This window comes from Crotalus tigris, unplaced genomic scaffold (genome assembly GCF_016545835.1).
Source record: "Crotalus tigris isolate CLP2741 ecotype Arizona unplaced genomic scaffold, ASM1654583v1 scf7180000017754.2947050, whole genome shotgun sequence".
Classification (NCBI taxonomy): Eukaryota; Metazoa; Chordata; class Lepidosauria; order Squamata; family Viperidae; genus Crotalus; species Crotalus tigris.
This window is the reverse complement of record NW_024096616.1, coordinates 890,364-912,452: the sequence shown is the minus strand read 5'-3', so window position 1 is coordinate 912,452 and position 22,089 is coordinate 890,364. Positions and strand designations below refer to the sequence as shown.

The following is a 22,089-nucleotide window of genomic DNA, read 5'->3' as shown; positions in this document are numbered from 1 at the left end:
TAAAGTTATAAAGTTAACCTATTTGTAGAGTAGAAGAAAAAAGAAAGGAGCTGGTGAATAAATTTTGTAACTACCGGTAAAATGGTGTTTTGAATTGTATGACTCCTTTATATACCATTGTTGGAAAAACACTATTTTAATTATCTTTTGAAGAATAGACATGAAACAAATATTTTAATCTAACACTAATGTTTGTTAAAGTATGTTGTGGTAGATTGGATAATACCGCCTTGATGTAAGAAATTTCTTATTCACTTATTCACTTTCTTATTCATTTTGATCAACCCAAAATGGTTTCTTATAATGTGATGAACATATTTGTTTTTAAAGATATTTAACAGACAATATTATAAGATTTCTTGATGTCTATCACTGTCATATAAGCTGTATTTTCCAGTGTTTCCAGGTGAATATATCCAAATGCAGTTTGAATGTTTTCTGATTTTCCACCAGTTCTTGTATCTAGTAATATTAAATACAGCATAGTTCCAGGATGATTTTACACGGAATAAAAACAAAGCATTGGTAACACGTTGTTAATCACATTCCTTTTTATTTCTCTCCTCGTTTCTGACAGTTTTTATTATTGCTTCTTTTGTAGGTGGCCATTTTTTCCACCATAATTCTCTCTCCCCTCGGAGCCTGGTCTACGAGAATGATTTCTCTTCGATCGAGCCTGTCTTGGACATCTACGACGAGAACAAGACCTGAAAGGGAATCTGCATTCTTCTTGCTTTGCTCTCTTTCCCTTTCCCTTTTCCGTTTCTCATTCCTATTGTTGTGTACTCCTTCCATGGATGTCCTTTGTCTGAAGAAGAGCTGCCTTTTTCCAGAACTTGTGCCTGGCTGCCAGGCTGCAAAGGTGAAGCTCAGCTGAGGCAATATCTGAGGATGACGTCTCTGAACAGATGAAGTATGTGCACAAGGTCGGCTGTTGGAGGTTGCCGAGTTGACAGAATTACCATTAGCAGTGCCAACGCGATGGTGTCAGTATGCTAGAGATTTTGCCCTACTCCGTTTTAATTTTGTACAACAGTCCTGTCTCTTGAGTAGGCATGTGATAGTTCTCTTATTTTCCAAACCAATAAATTACCATGTTTGCCAGCTTACTTGCCTGATGCAGGAGCTGATAGGCTAACTGCCCAAAGTACTCCAGTTACTTTTAATTTTGTCCTTAATCTCACACTGAACACTTCCATTCCAAAGGGATCTACAATATATATATATGATTTGGAGGATTTTTTTTTTCACATCCTATTGTTTTGGCTAAACATGGCCAAAAGTTGCTTGGTGAGAAAGGAACAACAGACACAGAAAGAGACATTTTTACAGCCTTTTACAGACTTTCAAAGATTCCGTTGAGATTCATAAACCCAATCTACATGGTTAAGACTTAAGAAGAATCCAGGAATCAAAAATATATATTATTGCTTGATTTTTAAGATATGTGTTCTTTTTTCACTCAGATTTTTAAGAAGCCAATGATGTTGGTGTTATATACTAAAAAAAAAAAAAAATCTGGAAGCTTCCTTCCTACATGTTTTTACTTGAGATAACTGTATTCGCAAAGCAACACTTTTCTGAAGCTAATTCTGTTCCTGAGGAAATCACTATTATGAAGCAAATGAGGAAGACAGGCAGCTGGGGCATTAAATGCTGGAGGAAATCAGTTTTGATTAGAATGGTGAGACATGGTAAAAAGAAAAAGTATTCTGATGCAAAAACAGACAGTTAAAAGGACAAAAACAGTCATGTTTTTAAAGCAGCCAAAATGCTGCTTCAGCAAAAAAACAAACAAACCCAGATCTGAACTATGTTATGGGGCTTCTTAGTTAGTTTTTCCTGCTGAAGTGGCTCTGTAAAACAAGTGACAAATGTCATTTTTTTCCCCATTGCAAATTTGAGCTCTATAGTATAAAAATGATATGTTATGTGAAAACAAGTGAAGCTTGATTGATGGAAAAACCAGAAACTAATAGAAAGGTAAGATATGTTATGTGGTGACTTGTCGCTTTAGACAGCTTAAGCTGTAAATGAAGAGACATTGTTGGTTTTTTTCCTACAAACATTGGGCTTTCGAAATAATCACTTCTGCCCTGGAATGTAATCATGCTGAAACTTCAATGCAAAAATGTGAAATTAGTTCTGGACTCTTTGCTAGGTGGAATGCTTAGCCAGTGTTGTTAGGAGGACCATTGCATAGAGCTGATCATTTTTGACTGGTTGATTATATAGAGAGTTTTAAGGATTTAGCACTGGCAGTGTGGACGTATATGTACATGCATGTGCCAGGTAAGTTTCAATATACTCCATTAGCCATAAAAAAAAACTCAGAACAAAATTCTTTTTGAAGCACAGTTTTGTCATATTACGAACTAAAATTAAAACTGTTGGGTGGAAGTTAATAGTATTGACGACAGGTGTAAGATTGTGATATTACTTGAATAGACAGACAGAAAAATCCTGCACTTTTTTTCTTTTTAGACTGCCAGTATCCTGTAGTTATATTTATCTATCAGTAAGAGACAGTGTTACTTTATGTGAAATGCTCTCTTTTAGAAAAATGTGTCGTGCGTAGCTGCAGCTGTGATAATTCTAAAAAAGTTCAGCACCTTTCCTATTAAGTATAAATCTACAATTATTGATTACCAACCATTGGCATATCTTATGTTTTAAACATAATTTAGCTAAACTTATTTTTAACCCAATGTTGACTATGTGGAGACCTGACCTGAATTATTATGATAATCAGAACATTAAAATCTTAATAGTCATTGAGACTTTAGTAAGATTGGTGGGATAATTAAAATTTCTGTTATCTGAGTAGCTTCACACAGTTGACTCAGCCCTAAAAATACATATATGTCTTTTGAAACAAACATAAGGAATTTTAAGGAAAGAGGAATCCAATTTTTTTGTCCCATTTCAATTCCATTAAACTCAACCATTGAAGAGATTTAGGTATGACTAATATATTTTTGATTGGGACAAGGCAGCATTTTTTTAAGAGGGGGAGGTCATTTCACTGTATGAATTGTAAATTCAAAAAATCTGTTATTAATAGATATGGAAATTTTCTATATGCCATATAGGTTATAGGATTTAACTTTTATGCTAAAATCATTCTATATGGATAATTAGGGCAATTATAGTTTGGGCTACTGTCTAATGTCATGTTCTCCGATTGTGTATGTGTGCAATTTACTCCCTAAATTGAACATTTATCTGATGTATACCTGATAATACCAAAACACAGTCTCATCTCTATTTTAATTGGCAATGGCATGCTGGGATCTTGGAGCATAAGTGTCCTTCCCAGGCTTAGATCTTAAATCTTCTGAAACTGAAAATATTAGGGACAGAGTTTGCATGCAAAGACCTTTGCTTCACCACGAATTCTGCCTGACCTCTCTTGCAGATAGATAAGATATAGAGATCACCATGTGTTGTAGCTAGTTTTCCAATCATTAATACTTGAATTGCTGCCTAAGTCATTAAAAGCAGCATTATCTGGAACTGAGAATTCTAAAAATAAGACATGAAATCTTTAATAATTCTAGTTGCCTGGCAACTCATCTTGGTCAAGATTTATAATACAGATGTTTTCATATCCTTAGATTTGTTTGTTTATTTGATTGATTGGCCACCCATCTTACCACAGGGTAACTGGTTGGCTTACAATATTAAATTGATAAAACTATATAAATAAAATGCTACAATAACACAGGAATACAAAATACAATACATAGCCCTAGGTAAAAGATCGTGCGGGAAGGAGTAGGATGAGCGGGAGAGAGGGGGAGATCGATTATATGTGACACATAAAGTGTTGGTTCCTGAAGGAGTTTTATCACTGTAACAAAAAGGCTATTTTATGTGCTTTGTTTTACAGGCAGTACAATACACTTGTCTAACCAAGTGAACAAGAGTCCTTAGCCCAACTTCAAAGATTGGGAAAGCATTTTATGGATATTTGAGCATAACCGTTTTTTTACCCCTAGGATATGCTACTAGAAATTGAAGAAAGGGATTCAAAAGATTGGTTAACTGTTAGACAATATGCTGTTGTGGTTACTATGTTGACTCTTTCAGAAAACATTGCAGTAAATGTAGTACTTAGTTACATTAGTATAATAGTCTGAATTTCACAATGTTCCCATACTGCACAATTGTCAAGGGCAGCCCCAAGAAGACCCATTGCCTAAGGCCTACTCCTCTGCTCTCCACCATCCATCTATGTGCTTTCCCTGGCAGTGTTAACATCATTCCTCATCCTCAATAGATGTTGCTCAGAGGGCATTCCCAGAGTGGCCCAATGATACTGCTGCTTTGAGGACAGATAAATGGCAGCAGATGGAAGCCTGAACTGCCTCTTCTCCCAGCCTGCTGCTTTCCTAACTGGAATGCAGGGGTGGAGAGGAGAGAGGCCTAGAAATGTTGGTGCAGAGCAGAAGCATGCAACCTTTTTTTGGCCAAGGATTGGACCTGACTTTTGAATGGCATGCTGGAACCTACCCTGCAGGACCTAAATGGCAGTTGGACAATTTATATTTAATATAATTTAAATGAATTAATGGCATACGTTGTCACTCACAGCAATTCATAATATTTCCCTTTCTGACACATTAAGCATACAATTTGGCATAAACGTTTGCAAGATTCTGGGTCAGCAACCCAAAGTCTAAGGCTTGCAGTTAAACATTCCTGATCTATATGGTGTAGTGTTACAAATGGTGTTTCAATCCATAATAACTATGAAAGTATATGGCGCAACTGCTATTACAGCAAGATGTAGATCTCATATTGACCAAGGCACACAGATTTCCCACCTACTCAAAATATGCAAGAACTAATTTGTGCAGAGATAAATTCACCCAACCTGCGTCTCATGATTTTCCTGGAGCCCCTCTCTGAGGCTCCTTTTCCACTTTATATGTTTGGTCAAGAGGAAGGATACACAACTTTCCTCGGGGATATTTCTAGCCTTCCACATAGCTTTTTTACAGTATCAGAAGGGGACTTCTATTAAGAAAGCTCATTTCATATGTTAATTTCCTGAAGGGTGATTCAAATAATTGTAATTTAATATCCTGAAGAGAATATCATCAATATAAAATGTTGACAGCTTCTGAGGAATGTAAAAAAAGAATGGTAACCATACACACCAAATATTTATGTAGAATAAAAATATGTTAGGCATGTTGGATATTTGAATCTGTGATTCCCATGACATCTTATTTGTTAGCTGGTGCTGATGGATGTTGAAGCTGAACCCTCTGGAAGGGCATCTTTAGCTTACTTTGCTGGAATTCTCCATGTGTCCCTCCTAATTGTTTGGTAGAAAATTGAAACAAAGTAATATTGTTACATGAATAATTCATATTGAATAAATGCAATCATAGCATATTCTCCATAAATTGCTCCTAATTACAATTTTCAGAAATTTAGAGGAATCATTTTTTCTCTATTCAGAAATAGATTGTTGGCCCCAAAAGCAAAGGAAAATGTTGAGATATAACAGGTAAATCAGTTATTCCAGCCATGTGTTTTTACATAGTAAAATGGGAGTTTAAAGTTTCAAGCCAAGTGGCATAGCAAACCATGGCTATATCCACACTACAGAATATCTGCTTATGTTATTTTTATTGTCATGCTCTCCCCAAAGGTATTCTGAGAAATACTGTATAGCAAATGCTAAGAATTTAATTAGCAATCTCTATTGCTTTCCTAGTCATCAACACTTACCGTAGCTTTATTTCAAAAAGAGAATGGTGGTACAATCTAACTTTAACAAAGATGAATCATTATATAAGTCAGTCGATATTGAAGGTGTACAGTCTTAGGTCATATATCTAGCTACCTGAACTGTTTTATTTTTAATTGAAATGTTTACTAAATTTCCATGAGCTCATTTTTGATTAGTCACTTTACAATGTGTTCTGCTTATGGATTTTTCTAATTAATCCCGCTACTTAATTTTTCCCTGTCCCTTGAAACATGTTCCAATTTATACTATTCTCCCTTACCTTGCTTACATGTGTATTAATATTGTTCTTTACAGCTGCCATTTATCATTCAGTTTCTATCCAAAGGATATAGAACTTGTGAGAGTGGGAGAAAATGTAGGAACTAGAGTTTTCCAGGGCTGGCATGTTGAACGTGTCAATACAACTTCCATCTTATTCTAAGCATGAGAAGCATAAAGCAGGATTTCTATTAAGTAATAGGAAGGATGGGAGAAAATGTGTTGAAAGGAAGCCTAAGAGGGCAAAAAGGGCTGCAACTGCACTTGTCAGAGAGCAATAAATTGGAGTAGTTATAGTCTAAGCTGTGACCAAGCTTCCATATTAACTGTATTGTAATGAGTCTCTGGGAAAGCAGTCAACACTGCATTCATTTGAATTTCTGGAGCTAGATAAAGGCATGAAGAAAGCATTGCTATGTTCCATAATTCTCACTTATTTACAGTGATCCCTAGCAGGGAAGGACAGGTCAAAGTTGCTGTGTCCCAATTATTTCCGAGTGGTTTAACACAGGTTTCCCAACCAGACAATGTACAGATAGCTGCATTAAAATCTCCATCATCTCAAGCTAATCCAACTGGAAGTTGGGGGGGGGATACTTTTAACAGCTGCTCATTTATTCTTATATATGGTTTAATTAAAAAGCAAATCAGATTTATAGTATCTCAATAGAAAATCTATATCTAGACAATGCAATGCTACTCTTTCTCAATTGAACTATAGCTTTATCTTTGTTTTGCCTTATTGCTTATTAACTTTTCCCCATGCTATTTCACTACATCAATCTATATTACCCATGGTCTTGAAGAATTTTTTATTAAGGACTATTATGCTAAATGAAATTGGTACAGATATTGGTACAAAACCTTATGTTTCCACAAGGAAACTGTGTGGCTTTGTTGTCCATTTAGAAGCTGAACATTTGCAATGAAACGTTAGCAATGTATATCTACTGTCCTGCTATTTCCAGGGATGAGTGGAAAAGATTTTGTGCATTCTTTCAATTCTTTTTATACTTGATTTGTATAGTCTTAAGTGTGCATTCTAGTTGCACTGAAGCAACCTAGCTGCAGAAATTACTGCTGCAGACTTGCACGTGAAGTTAAAGTGAGCAAAAAGTGTCTCAGAGAGAACTATATTCACTTATGAGGGCTATTATATCTGGGGCTAGGCAGGAAACCAAGGTAACAGTGGGAAAGACAAGGGAGCAGATATGCATTGATCAGTAAGTTTACATATCAGCATAGTTCAGGAGGACTTGCTGCTCTGAGTCTATCCCCACATATGTTTGCATTATCCTCACTTTTAGAAGACTGCATGCAAGACTGCAGATTGCAACCTTAATCATGCTCTTTGGTTATTTTAGTTCAATGTATTAAGTTCAATGTAATAAGTTTATCCAGATGCAATTATTAGAGAAATCTGTCTTTCTTCTCTTAAAAGATATTACTAGATAGGTTTGTTTATATTTCATCTTCAACTGCAGAGGAACTCAAAGTTTATCGGCAATAAGCCAGCAGTGTGTAAGCCCAGATCTGGGCAGAAAATTAGCAAAATCCGCTCATGAGTTGCTCTAGGCCAGGGGTAGGCAACCTTGGCTCTTTTATGACTCGTGGACTTCAACTCCCAGAATTCCTGAGCCAGCATGGCTGGCTCAGGAATTCTGGGAGTTGAAGTCCACGAGTCATAAAAGAGCCAAGGTTGCCTACCCCTGCTCTAGGCATATTAATGGATTTGCTGGAAGAATTCTGGTTCACTTTTCCCACTGTCCAGCAAATTAAGGAAATAAACCCTAGGGTGTGACTTACATACCCCGGGTTGGATCTAAACAGGAAATACTTTATTCCATCAGTTATTCTAAATTTATATTCAGTGCTTTTATTTACTCATATGTAATATGATTATAATACCTACCTCACAAGAATTGTGTGAGACTTCATTCATATTTATGAAGACTGACAAGCTTTTTGCATGGATGGTGCTACGTAAACGCTTGTATGTGTGACCGTTTTGAAGATGTTGGCTTGTTCGCTCATGTTCTGATTGCCCTTTTTTTAATGATAGATGTCAGGCATTCTGAGGTGCTGAATCATATTAATGAAAGCTTTGTGAAAATATTTTTGTATATTTACGGTACTTGAATTGTCTTCCTTTCTTTTGATTCTTTCTGTGTTTGTTCACCTATGCTTGATTAGTCTGCTTGTAGCTGTTGACTTTTGTGCATCCAAGTGACACAATTAAAGGGAATATAATTTCAAGAGAATGTTCTTAATGCACTTAATTGATGTAGTCGTAATGTTTCCAGGATGCCTACATTAGTTTTGAGAGTTGAATGATTTATCCCCTTGGAATTGCTGGTGTTATCCATAATTTAATTTTAGCAACGGCTAACTAATAAATATGTGATCTTTCAAATAAATAGATTTCTAAAACTGCATGTTCTAATTGCATTGAAAACCAGTGCTTAAATTATAGAGGGAGAGGTAAAGGGTCTGCATGAAATCTAAAACCCCATTTTTTGATTTCACTAATTTTATGGAATCAGAGGTCTTCTCTGCACCTCTTCCCAAAATAGCAGATGAAATACAGTCCCCACTTCCCCCACTGTAATTTGAGCACTGCTGGTGGCTCCAGTGAGAGAATGAAAAAAAACTTAAAAATTCTCAGCTATCACATTTGCTACCAACTTAGCGAGGCTGATCTGCATCAACAAAAGCACATATACAATAGCTGTCACTTAAGCAGCTCTGTAGCTTGGTGAAACGAGTGGCCATTTTTCTAGCAGTGAAGCAAATTGCACTTTGAATGGCTTTGACTGTCCTATTTCCCTTTCCAAATAAAGTTGTTGTCTTAGTTACAGCAAAGGACTGAAAAAACAATTTTGCTATAGTTATGACAGTGGTAGTGCTGGTTAGCATAATGTTATTTGTTCCAGGAAGCATTAACCTCAATCTGGTATTACCCAGACACTATATATGAAGGTTTGCCAGCTTTTGTATCTGTCGGCTTTTGTGCCTTTATTAGTTTCATCTAAGCCTTGTAGTTCAATTGGTACCCTTTATCCTGGTATAAATATGTGGTGATGAAAGAGAGCTGCAAAAATTGAATTCTTCTCTGCTGTTAATAACTGAAACCACACTGTGATTTGCCAGGAAAACGTGGAGATAAACAGGCAATTTCTGTGTGGTTGTGGAAAAAATCAGCATTTGTGTGGTGTGTTTTTTTTAATGCAGCCATCAGAATGAAGCATTTGTTTCACTGCACACCTGTTTTCTCTACATCTGTACATTTGTCACTGAAGTGATTAAAGTATCACACTAAGCCTTATGTCAGGAAAAAAACATCTTTCAGAAGTGCACAAAAGCTAGAAGTATCTCAGTTACTGAGCAGCTTGCAGCAAAAGAAATGGTTTATCAGGAAGATGCCCTTTCTGTGCCATTTAAGGGCTATGCATTCAAATCCTTTTAAGATTTGTGGCTTTAAATAAGAAACGGGCATTCTGTTACAAATATATGAAGGATTGGTTCTAAGTGTCAGATCCATTTCAGTGATTGTGCTGAACCAAGATTCGAGCTCATGTAACATCTTAAGTCCTAGCCCTTTTCCCAAACAAGATTCAGCAGATAGCTATGTACTAAAGGTGTTATGTCTGCTCAGGATTTCCAAATACAGGTCAACATTAACTATGCACAAAATAAAAAAGTAAAGAATGTTGAGAAGGAGATAGAGCGTGTAGATTTGACAAGTAAAAGTTATTAAAATACCAAATGCTGGGTGTGTAAAATACAATGACAGGGCTTATGTAATTGAATTATTTATTGCCATATTGTGAATTATACTGATGGGGACAGTGAAGAACTTGAATGATCCAGAAAGCTACTAGAGGCTGGCAAAGTGAAAAGGACTATTTGCCTTGTGTTTAATCTTGGCATGTGCAAGCAGTATGCCACCCTCATGACAATCGGAAATTTCAGACTTGTGTGATAAGCTGTAGCCTGGCAGCCACAAAAAATCATAGTCTGCATATTTTGATGTCAGTACACTACTGTATTGTAGCTGTGTAGTATATACTAAACCATTAATGGTGTATACCTTTATGTTAAAAGAGTTTGCTAATGTAATACATTTCAATAAAAAGCTGTTTAAAGACACAGTGTTGTTCAATGGAGGCTGTGTTTGGAAGAGCTGCATTGCTTGCTAAATCCCAATGCATAATCTGTAGGATTATTTTTGGTTTCAGGGCCCAGCATGTCTGGGAGTTGCAAGCTGGCTGGTCACATGTTTATGTCTTTTCTCTCTTTCACTTCTCCCCACTCATCCCAGTTGGAAATTCAAAATGACACACACACACCAGAGTTAAGGCATCAAAAAAAAAGAATAGTTTAAGAGGTAGGAATGGTAATCTTATGTCCCCAGGGAACCAATTTTAGAAAATCAGAGAGCTGTGCTCTAATACTGTTCATACTCATATTTTGCACTGTACAGTAATCTGCCCCTCATTATAATAATCTTCTAGGAAAACAGATTTCCTAAGGGAAAGGAGTTAGATGGGGGAAAGGGTGGGGGAACAGTGAATGTTGCTAGAGCCCAAGATCAAGATTTATGGCTGCTATCTACACAGAACACTGAGCATAAAAATGCAAAATGAATACAAATGATCTGTGGCAATGAATAAGTTTTAGTACAAATTAAGGTGAACTACAAAGGAAGTTGGCTGTTCTCATAACGGGTGCAACGTATTAAAAATTCCACCCATGGTTGGGAAGTCATCTAGCATCATTGTTGACTCCAGAGCGCAACTCTTTAAACGCAATCTTTTTTTTTAACTAGGTTCATCTAGGACAGGGGTAGGCAACCTTGGCTCTTTTATGACTCGTGGACTTCAACTCCCAGAATTCCTGAGCCAGCATGGCTGGCTCAGGAATTCTGGGAGTTGAAGTCCACGAGTCATAAAAGAGCCAAGGTTGCCTACCCCTGACTAGGAGCTTAAAACGGTTAGGGCTGCTTTATGAACAGCAAGGATATTCTGAGCTAAGGGAAGTCCTGAAGATCTTCCTGTGCAATTTGCGACCATTGCACAGCCCTAGAACCTAAACAGCAGCGGCTTAATCAAATAACCATGGTTAGGCAATCCACAGATTAGCGCGTTATGGGAACACAGCCTGAATCATCATAGCCCACCCTCCCCTCAGCAAAAAGCCGGCCTGATTTTCGTTTTAGTTCGGTTTTAAGGCTAAGGAATTTCAAACATGCGGGTCACTCTCAAGAAAAATAAACGTCTAATAAATATGCACAAGATCAAGATCTTAAAACGCGGGCCGCGCTCCGCACGGTTCTTCTGGGTAATTTTAAGCGCCCGAAATGCTGGCGGCTGTTGGCCGAAACAACAACAACGAAAAAATGCCCGGCCTCCTGGGCTGTCCTGTGCCAGCCGCGCCGCTGGAGGGCGCCGCCGACAGCCGTCGCCGAGCTTTCTCGTTCTGACGGCGGTAGACGCAGCCCCGTGACCACCTGTGACTGCTGGCCCGAGGGCCGGTTCTGAGAGGGGGAGCCAGGCCGGGCGGAGGAGGCGGTGGCGGAGCCGGGGCGGCCGCCGGAGCGGCAGCAGCAGCAACGCCATCACCATGTGGCTGAGCCCAGAGGAGGTGCTGCTGGCCAACGCGCTCTGGATCACCGAGCGGGCCAACCCTTTCTTCCTCCAACAGCGGCGTCGGGGCCACGGCAAAGGGGGCGGCCTGACGGGTGAGTGGAGCCGGTCGACAGGGAGGAAGTGGCTGTTGCCGTCGCCCCGAAAGGTCCGCCCCGCCTCGTAGAGAGAGGGAGGCGGCGGTGTGCGGATCGGCCGGGGCCTAGGTTCAAGGAAACGCCTTGCCAGGGGCTTTTGACATCCTTTGAGTGGGCCTGAGCCCCGGTGTGTACGGAAGCCAAGCGAGCAGAGGGGTTTACTCCTGACATGGACCAGCCTTGACGGGCCTCTTTTCTCAATGCTTTGATGGCAAGATCTCCCCCACCCTCCAGTCGGCCTTCTGGAGATGCTTCTGGCTGGAGAAAGCGTTAACCCCGCAAACCTGAGAAGGACGATGGCATCTGTTTTGTCTTTGACAGGTTGGAAGGATTAATTAGGTGCCATCAGGTCTTTATTGTAATTGGCATCTCTTCTCTTCAGGATGTCTGTCAGGCCTTTTTTTGAAAGGCTGATATTGTATTCTGTTGAGGGAGTGCAGTTAGGTTACGTTGTACCAGGCATCTACCAAAAATACAGGGTAGATGTTCTGTGGGTTTACCTTTCAGGCTCCAGCAGTTCATGTAAGAGGATGTTATTACATGTCACTTAGAAACTGGAATATCTGGGGTTACTGAAGATCTTAGTTTCAGAGAGAATAAGGTGATGTTCAACTTAAAAGTTATGGTTTTCTTTTTCAGACGGAAGCTCTGAATTGCAGAAGTATTATTTAGATTTGTTATATCTGCCCATTTCCAAAGATTCTATTTTCATTACTTAAAAGTGCTTCCATGTTGACGATTCCTACCACTGCCACTCAACAATACTTATGCAGTTTTGTTTTGTTTTTACTTAAGTCTTTAACTTTTCAAATGCATTTTGTTTGAGAGTGCGTGGTTGTAGGCAAAAAAGAAGAAGCAGTAGAAAAACACAGGAAATTTCTGAGTAGTACATAGTGTCTATAGCTAAAACAGATGCCTTGACACTAGAAATTCACAAATATGATATAGATAACCAGGGATGGATGGATGGATGGACAGATGGACAGACAAATTATATAATAAACATACAAACAGAAAAACTTGGACCACTAGGTCTTTTTCTGCCATCAGTTTTCTATGTTTCTGTAACAATATATAAAACTAGGAAGTCAAGATACAATGTAGATAACTTTAAACAAGGTATTTTTTTTTTCCGTTAGAAATTTAGTCCATTCTCAACATGGAAACTCTGGGTGACTTTAATGATCACTCTTTCTCAATTCAACCTAACTCACAGGGCTGTTGTGGGGAGAAATAGGATGCGGAAAACTACACACACCAACTTAAGCTTGTGTAGAAGAGGTGGGATATTAATAAAACAAACAAATATATGCACATTTTAAGTTCAGATTCCATCTTTAGTAAATATGTTTGTTATAGGCAGCAGCCAGTTAACTAACAAGTCTGATAGAGCTTGTAATTTTTTAATTTTAATTTTGATTGTTATAATGTCAGCCCTTACAGCCATATATTTGACTCATATACAGTTCTTAAGTGGTAATAACTGTATAAGAGTTAAAACAAAATTCCAGTAGCCTATGGATCAGGTGGGTGCAAATAATTTCACAATATTCAATGTATTAGTAATGTAGGTGCCTGGAGGCCCTACCCCGTGTCTATGAAAATAGGTAAATCCCTTAAAGGCAGACAAGGTCAGGACTGTGCAGCCCTGGGGGGTGGGGAATGTTGTTCACAAACCAGGAGCAGTCTTGCAAGTTTTATTGTCTTGAATACATTTCCAAGATGGTTTTAAAAAAATACAAACACATAAAAGGAGAATTGGTATGTCACTTATCTAATACCAAAATGTCACCCAGTTTGAGACAGTGGTTAAAACACCAGGCTAGAAACCCAGGCGTTCTAGTCCTGGCTTTGGCACAAAACCAGTTGGATGATCGGGTGACTCTCTCATCCCTAAGAAGGAGGCAATGGCAAACCACTTCTGGGAAACTTTGCCAAGAGAACCGCAGTGACTTGACCAGGCAGTCGCCAGGAGTCCACACTGACTCAAAGGTGTGCACACACACAAACACACACACACAAAAACCCCATCCAAACACATGCAATTAAATTGCTTTCAAAATTGCTAATATGCTATGCTACTATGACAGCCATTTAGAGGTGTATATTGGGATATTGCCATTTGTTAAATCATCCTGGCATGACTAAAATTTAGACAAAGAGATATTTGACTAATCTGATTTAATATACCATTGGAAAATGTTATAGAAATATTCTGTCCCTAGGATGTACTGTTATGCAGTATACACAAAAAGTATCTCTAAAAATGTGTATCAATATATACTAAATCATACTCATACCCATGCTAGAATTGTAGTAAAATAGTTCTTTCTGTGTGTGCTTAATTGAATTCATCCACTAAATTCCACAATCCACTGAACATTTAAATTTTCTGTTATCAAGCAATAAGTAAATTGTGGTTACAAGTCTCTTCATATAAACTTTGTTTCAAAAAATAATTGTGGAAATAGAAGCCAAGGCAGCAAATACTAATTTTGTAATGATTAGTAATCCAAAGAAACTTAAACGATGATAATGTATGATAATTTTATGGTGCCATAGGATGTTATTTTCAGGATATCTTATAGATTTTAGTGATTAATTGATTAAATCTCAATGTCATTTGGAAAACTCCATATACGGTACAGTATTTGGATAGATTAATTGTACAGCTTGTTTACAGAGGCTTTATTTGTTTCCCAACTGCTTTGTTTGACTATTTTGTAATTAGTTTACTAGTTTATTTGTTTCATTAGTAAATGAGCCTACCATTGTATAAATGTTTTCAGCAGTTACTGGAAATGTCCTCTTCTCCAATCTAATCTCAGAGACATGGGATGCCCTTCCTGATGCCTGTTCGTAGTTTGCAGCAGATATATTTTCTTTGTACCCTAGGAGAAAAACACGTGCTGCTACCTAGGATTGAACTCTCAACCTTTTGAGTGGGAGGCAAGCGTCTTCTCCGCTAGACCACCATGCTGCTCTCACCTAAATAGGGATCTTCTGGAAGATACTCAGCTGCAAATTTCATGTATTTAAAAAGGAAAAAAAAATCCATTTTGTCTTGGGAGATTGACCGCTGAGAAACGTCTCTGAGTGGGTTCATATACTAAGCTTTGGTTAGATTTAGTGTGATGAGTAAATCCATCTTTTTTGGATTAAGCATATATTCAGTTGGTCATCACAGCTGACTGTAGAAATTGTATGTGGGCAAATAACAAAAAGGAGTTTCTTTGAATTCATATTGGAGGTGGAGCTTTATTAACCTATGTTTAACATATCATTAGATATTATCTATGCAATAATTGTCTGCTAATCTCCTTGAGTGACACACACACACACACACACACACACACACACACACACACACACACACACATATATATATATATATATATATATATATATATATATGTAGGTCTTTGGTTGTTTGGGTTTTCTCCCACGTAAAATTGGAAGTGTCTTGGCGACGTTTCGATGAAGTCCCATTCGTCATCTTCAGGCTGGTGCTTTCAGCTTCGTGCTTTGAGCAGCTCAAAGCACGAAGCTGAAAACACCAGCCTGAAGATGACGAATGGGACTTCGTCGAAACGTCGCCAAGACACTTCCAATTTTACACGGGAGAAAACCCGAACAACCAAAGACCTACATACAAATACCCGCGAAAACCTCAGAAAACAAATATATGTGTGTGTGTGTGTGTGTGTGTGTGTGTGTGTGTAGGTCTTTGGTTATTTGGGTTTTCTCCCGCGTAAAATTGGAAGTGTCTTGGCGACGTTTCACCTCCACCCAATCAGAACACAGCCAAGCTCCCACCCAATCAGTTCATACCCCCACTGGCAGTTAAAAGGAAGAAACAGCTAAGACCACACATTGCTCCTCGAAGCACGAAGCTGAAAACACCAGCCTGAAGATGACGAATGGGACTTCGTCGAAACGTCGCCAAGACACTTCCAATTTTACGTGGGAGAAAACCCGAATAACCAAAGACCTACATACAAACACCCGCGAAAACCTCAGAAAATATATATATGTGTATGTTTGTGTGTGTGTGTGTGTGCGTGCGTGTGCACGTGTGTGTGTGTATGTATCTTGTCACTGTAGATTAGTGGAAGTAATTGTCTGTAATAGTATATGAGAAAGACCTTGGGAAAAGAGTGAAGAATTCCTGACTAAAAAAGGGTCAGATATGAGGCAATATAACCCACAGCTCTATAATGAATGGAGCAAGAAGCTCAGAAGGAACCCTCCCTAAGTTGTCAAGCTATAAAGATGATGGCAGGAGAATTTTACTTTCAGACATGCAAGATTCTGTTAAAGTAGTTTTACAATTAGTTTATCTTGTGTTTCCTATCTGGTAAGGCTGACATTTTATGGGAATCATTGATCTGAATTATAAACCACAACTCCAGTCAACACCTCATACGGTATAGTGAGGAAGCTGTACTGCTACATTTCAACATTGTTCCCAATTATAAACTTTAGAAAGGTTCTGGTTGAGTATTTTCTAAAAATCAAATTGCTGTAATAAGTAGAGGAGTTTCTTCCATCAGGCTTTAGCAACATGCACAAACATTACTCGCTAGAAAATTGTCTTCATAGCAATGCAAAATTTATTGTCAGCTATGTGAATATTTTCTCAGAATTTTGAATAATTATTCTTTAAAATTCAGTGTACCCCCAATATTGTTCCTTTTATCATGGAATCAAAATATTGAAAAGGCCATTTAAGCTATTGAACCCAATCTCTTGCTCAATGCATGACTCCAAAGTTAGAAAAACTTTGGCAGATGATTGTCTAGACCAGTGTTTTTCAAGCTTTAAAAAGGACCGACTTCAATTTCCAGAATTTCCCATCCTGCACTCCCAATCCTGAGAATTGAAGTCCATGCATCTTAAAAGTTGCCAGGTTTGAAAAACACTGGTCTAGTTTCAGTTTGAACGTATCAAGGGAAGTAGATTCCACCATCTTTCTTGGTCATGCCTAACGAAAGCAGATCATTTCCTTTACTTATTTAGCATATGATGGGAACATGACAGAAGAGACGTAAACATATACACACATTCCATGTAATTTTATACAAAACTTCTATGGGGGTACAGCAGAGGCCTCAGAACTGGATGTTCAATTCAGCTATCCAGGCGATCGCTTTTGGCTTTGCTTCATGTCTTCTGGGGAACCAAAGAACACACATCATGGTCAGTCTTACACAATAAGTTTAATAGTTTGCATATCAGCCCCACAATTGCAACAAGGGGAAATCTTTCCATCCCCACTGATAGTATTTCCTTTAAAAATGAAACATGTAAATTGCCAACAATAGCGGTTTCAAGCTGGGTTTTTTTGCTCCCCATTGGATCATCCAATTAGAGTTGGGTACACATGTTCAAATTTATAATTTACCATCTTTTAAATTTTTATGTTCAGTATAAATGATTACATTTCATTTTCTCTCAATTAGATAACATAATATTCTTCTCTGCATTTTCATTGTTTTAGGATTGCTCGTGGGAACTTTGGATGTAGTTTTGGACTCCAGTGCTAGAATTGCTCCTTATAGGATCTTGCATCAAACACAGGATTCTCAGATATATTGGGCAGTGGCTTGTGGTAAGTACTGGTACATAACCTGGCAAGCAAGGAGTTTTTAAACACAAACAGGTATATATTTCCTGTTTTGCTCAATTTCAGCCATACATGCATTAGGGCTACGTGGCATGGATACTCAGTCCTTTAATTTAGGACTCTTTAATTAAGTGAATGACAAAGCCTCCTGATCTGAATAGAAATTTAAAAGAAAATAACTTGACAAATGACTGTCTAATATGAACATTTTCATCCTTTCATATATGTGTCACTTTTATTATAGGAAAGCTTTGTTTACATCTTCTCTGTGATTGTTCTTAATCTCTGACTAGGCTCATCTCGTCAGGAAATTACAGGCCATTGGGAATGGCTAGAGAATAATTTGCTCCAGACACTTGCAATCTTTGACAGTGAAGAAGATATCACTACCTTTGTCAAGGGTAAAATACATGTAAGAACTGTTCTTCTGGCCCCATTCTTTAATAAAGGAAAGACAAACTGTTGACAGCTATAAATTTTGAACCTCCATGTAAAACTCAGGGGGACGGATATTCATAATATACATTAAATAGGGATTTTTCAAGGAGCAGCCATAGAGATTGCTCGCTACTGTATCACAGCCTGAAGCTTCTAGTTGCACTGCTTTAATATTTCACTGTGTAATTAAACTGCTATAGGGTATGTTGACCAAAGTTCCAGTAGGAGGGAAAAACCCTTTTGAGAGTTTTGTTGATTCTTTCTTCTGCATGTATTCTTACTCATTTTCACTTCTTTTTTTCTGCTATATATTCAAAATGAACTGTGATTAATATATATATGTATATGTGTGTGCATGTATGTGTATGGATATATGTATATTCTTTTGAGAGCAGGCATCAGAATTACATTTTTTTTAACATGTGCCAGTGTGTTCGCAGAGAAAAGTGACAGTAAAGATTATCTTTTCTTCTTTTATGCTCCCGTACTTCCTGTACTGCTTTCTTTATAGATAGGGAAGCATTTCAGATGTTTCTGTAAAATCTATGGGAACATATAATAGAAATTCATATATGATTCAGGCAGGTGGGTAAATAGTCCAAAACTACAATAATCTTAGTAATAATCATCGATATGCTAACACAGTTTTTGGAGCATTGAATGTGGAGTTTTGAACATTAGGAAATTGTGCATGCACACAAAGAAGTGCAATTTCCAGAGGAATATTTGTATTTAATGGTTAACCAATGCAACAAATGAAAAAGCACTAATTTTTATTTGTCACTTTTTCCTTCAGGGTATTATTGCTGAAGAGAATAAGAATCAGCAGCCACAAGGAGAAGAAGATCCTGGCAAATTTAAGGAAGCAGAACTGAAGATGCGCAAGCAGTTTGGAATGCCCGAAGTAGAGAAACTTGTCAATTATTACTCTTGCAGTTATTGGAAAGGGCGCGTCCCAAGACAGGGCTGGCTGTATCTCACCGTTAATCACCTTTGTTTCTATTCCTTCCTTTTGGGCAAAGAAGGTAACCTGTCAATGAGGTGACTCTTATTGTTTAATACTTCAAACACTTATTAAATCTGATAGCATTGCCTCTTTCAACCTGCTTTTTGATTAGGGTTAAATAGGGAACTGCAATTAACACTCACACGGCTCTAGCAGGAAATTGCACAATTCCCATACCTCTCCCATAGAGTGGAGTGGATTTGAAATACGCATCTTTTAATCTTATTGCTTTGTTAGAGTTCAGCAACGAGCAGTGCGCTGTTTCACACCAATATTGCTAAAACATCTATAAATTATTTTAGAATATTCCTCAGTAATGGATGAATTGGTTTTACTCGTTTCCGTAGTGACTCTGATAGTCCAATGGCTAGATGTAACCCAGCTAGAGAAGAATGCTACTCTTCTATTTCCTGAGTGCATCAAAGTGAGCACCAAAGACAGCGAACTCTACTTTTCCATGTTTCTCAACATCAGTGAGACCTTCAAATTAATGGAACAGTTGGCTAACATTGCCATGCGTCAGTTATTTGATAATAAAAGTTTCACGGAGGACATGCTGCTTCCCAAACCCAGCAAGCCACTCAAGAATATCTCAGCACTCAAAAGGTAAGCATGCATAAGTACCTGTGTTTCTTTGGTCTTCCAAGATTTTAGGACACCTCCAGACAAGGTGTGGGCCACTCTGTGATTGGCTTCAGTCCAAATGGAAACAGCCTCAAATGTTTCCATAATTAAGAACAAAAACAAACTATGTTTTCCCGAAAGAAAGAAACTAGTATTTCCGCTGTACAGAGAGAATGCCTTTCACCAACCTGGTGAATTGTAACTCTTTTTATGACTAATAATAATAATAATAATAATAATAATAATAATAATAATAATAAGCGCCTTGGGTGCAATCCCAAAACAACTGGAGCACCACTTGAACACCATTGGCATTGATAAATTTGCTATTAGTCAATTGCAAAAGGCGGCCTTACTAGGAACTGCTTCCATCCTGCGACGATATCTGTAATACCATCAAACATCCACATCTGCCTATCCCAGGTCCAGGGTAAGGACTCGATAGGTAGACAAATTTTGGACAAATGGCTATCCAGTCTCTTCTTAAAAACTTCCAGTGTTGGAGCATTCACCGCTTCTGGAGGCAGGTTGTTCCACTGGTTAATTGTTCTAACTGTCAGGAAGTTTCTCCTTAGTTCTAGGTTGCTTCTCTCCTTTATTAGTTTCCATCCGTTGCTTCTTGTCTTGCCTTCAGGTGCTTTGGAGAATAGCTTGACTCCCTCTTCTTTGTGGCAGCCCCTGACTAAATAACATGCCTTTTTCTATAGTGTGAGAATGTTAATTTTTTTCCTGGCATTCCCTTTCTTGAGTGTACTTTTGAGTTAGAGTGTGTATGTACACAGATGCATATATTCATACAGAAATAAAAAGTGTAGGCACATTTATTAAGGAAGAAAACATACCCAGAACTGATTTCTGCTGCGGTAGTTGATGCTAAGTTGATAAGACTGGAAAGCTAGGCATTATATAGTACTTGAATATCTGTTTCTCATTTGTTTTCTGCCTGTTTTTCTATGGCAGTGGTTCTCAACCTGTGAGTTGGGACCCCATTTGGGGTCGAACGACCATTTCACTGGGGTCGCCAAACAATGCAGTCCGCCATTTTTTTCCCCTTTTCCTTAGCTGTGCTACTCCCTTTTATTCTATTGGCTTTTGAAAGCCAATAGAATAGACTCTCTTGAATAGAGTCTAATTCTATTTGGCTTTCAAAAGCCAATAGGAATTGTCCAGGCTGTCTCTGCCCTGCTGAGCCCGCCAAAAGTCCCATTCTGCAAACGGTGCTGCACCAGTTGAGTAGTCCTTGACTTACGACTGGTTGAGTAGTCCTCGACTTATGACCGGCGGGGGGGTCGCGGCATTAAAAAGGTTGAGAACCACTGTTCTATGGGATATTATCTGTTTTGTCCTTTTTAGTATGACTTGCAAAAATAATGCATTTTTGTTTCAATTTTCATGTTTACAAATGGAAAAAAAAGAAAATGTGCAACCAGATAATAATCCAAGGGGATTCTTTCTGATCTGCCCAATTATTTTAGGGCCATTCTTGATCTGAATTGCAGGAACATGAATCTGGCTGAAATCTCAGCTACAAGCTAAGCTATGAGCTTTCTGCGTTTTCTTCCCAATGTCTTTCATAAACGCATGCTTGATTTCTGTCCTTGTACTTTTCCTAGAGCTGTCAGAAAGAATGGAGATAAGAAACTTGCAGGTGATATTTGAATTTGCGTTTTTCTTCTTCCCATGCAGCCTAATTATACCCCCCAAATTTATTGTTTATGTAATCCAACAATCTTTAAACTGGATTTTGTTGTGGATATGGAATTGATTTCCAAAACATAGGATTGCTCTTTCTGTTGTTCTAACTAAATTTTGTTATATTTCTAATTATGGAGTCATGGGTGGAAATCCCCATATGGAACCTCCATAATTAAGCCACGTTTTTTTTCCTAGTTCTCTTTATTTAGATAATATACATACAGTGGGGCAAAAAAAGTATTTAGTCAGCCACCAATTGTGCAAGTTCTCCCACTTAAAAAGATGAGAGAGGCCTGTAATTGTCATCATAGGGAGACCTCAACTATGAGAGACAAAATGAGAAAACAAATCCAGACAATCACATTGTCTGATTTGGAAAAAAATTATTTGCAAATTATGGTGGAAAATAAGTATTTGGTCAATATCAAAAGTTCATCTCAATACTTTGTTATATATCCTTTGTTGGCAATGACAGAGGTCAAATGTTTTCTGTAAGTTTTCACAAGGTTGGCACACACTATTGCTGGTATGTTGGCCCATTCCTCCATGCAGATCTCCTCTAGAGCAGTGATATTTTGGGGCTGTCGCTGGGCAACACGGACTTTCAACTCCCTCCAAAGGTTTTCTATGCAGTTGAGATCTGGAGACTGGCTGGGCCACTCCAGGACCTTGAAATGCTTCTTACGAAGCCACTCCTTCGTTGCCCAGGCAGTGTGTTTGGGATCATTGTCATGCTGAAAGACCCAGCCACATTTCATCTTCAATGCCCTTGCTGATGGAAGGAGGTTTGCACTCAAAATCTCATGATAAATGACCCCATTCATTCTTTCCTGTACACGGATCAGTCGTCCTGGTCTCTTGACAGAGAAACAGCCCCAAAGCATGATGTTGCC

General features: G+C 38.2%; 2 protein-coding genes across 7 annotated transcripts in view; both read left to right on the top strand.

Moving 5' to 3' along the window:
* RNF130 (ring finger protein 130) overlaps positions 1–1,517 on the top strand; it is a 43,487-nt gene extending 41,970 nt beyond the window's left edge. Inside the window, exon 8 of the mRNA XM_039340860.1 lies at positions 602–1,517. Coding sequence (XP_039196794.1) covers positions 602–711 — 110 coding nt within the window. The 3' untranslated portion in view covers positions 712–1,517. The remainder of the gene's footprint in view (positions 1–601) is intronic.
* Positions 1,518–1,655: 138 nt separating this feature from the next.
* The window catches only part of TBC1D9B (TBC1 domain family member 9B), a 50,375-nt gene continuing 29,941 nt past the window's right edge, over positions 1,656–22,089 (top strand). For 2 of the 6 annotated variants that reach the window (XM_039340855.1, XM_039340852.1), the window contains exons 1-5: positions 11,507–11,765; positions 17,308–17,418; positions 17,727–17,845; positions 18,668–18,896; positions 19,225–19,483. In XM_039340855.1, coding sequence (XP_039196789.1) covers positions 11,648–11,765; positions 17,308–17,418; positions 17,727–17,845; positions 18,668–18,896; positions 19,225–19,483 — 836 coding nt within the window. In that variant the 5' untranslated portion in view covers positions 11,507–11,647. Of the gene's footprint in view, positions 2,293–11,506; positions 11,766–11,833; positions 12,129–14,702; positions 14,904–17,307; positions 17,419–17,726; positions 17,846–18,667; positions 18,897–19,224; positions 19,484–22,089 lie in introns of those variants that run through there. The other 4 variants (XM_039340857.1, XM_039340858.1, XM_039340856.1 and 1 more) reach the window with 4 other exon arrangements.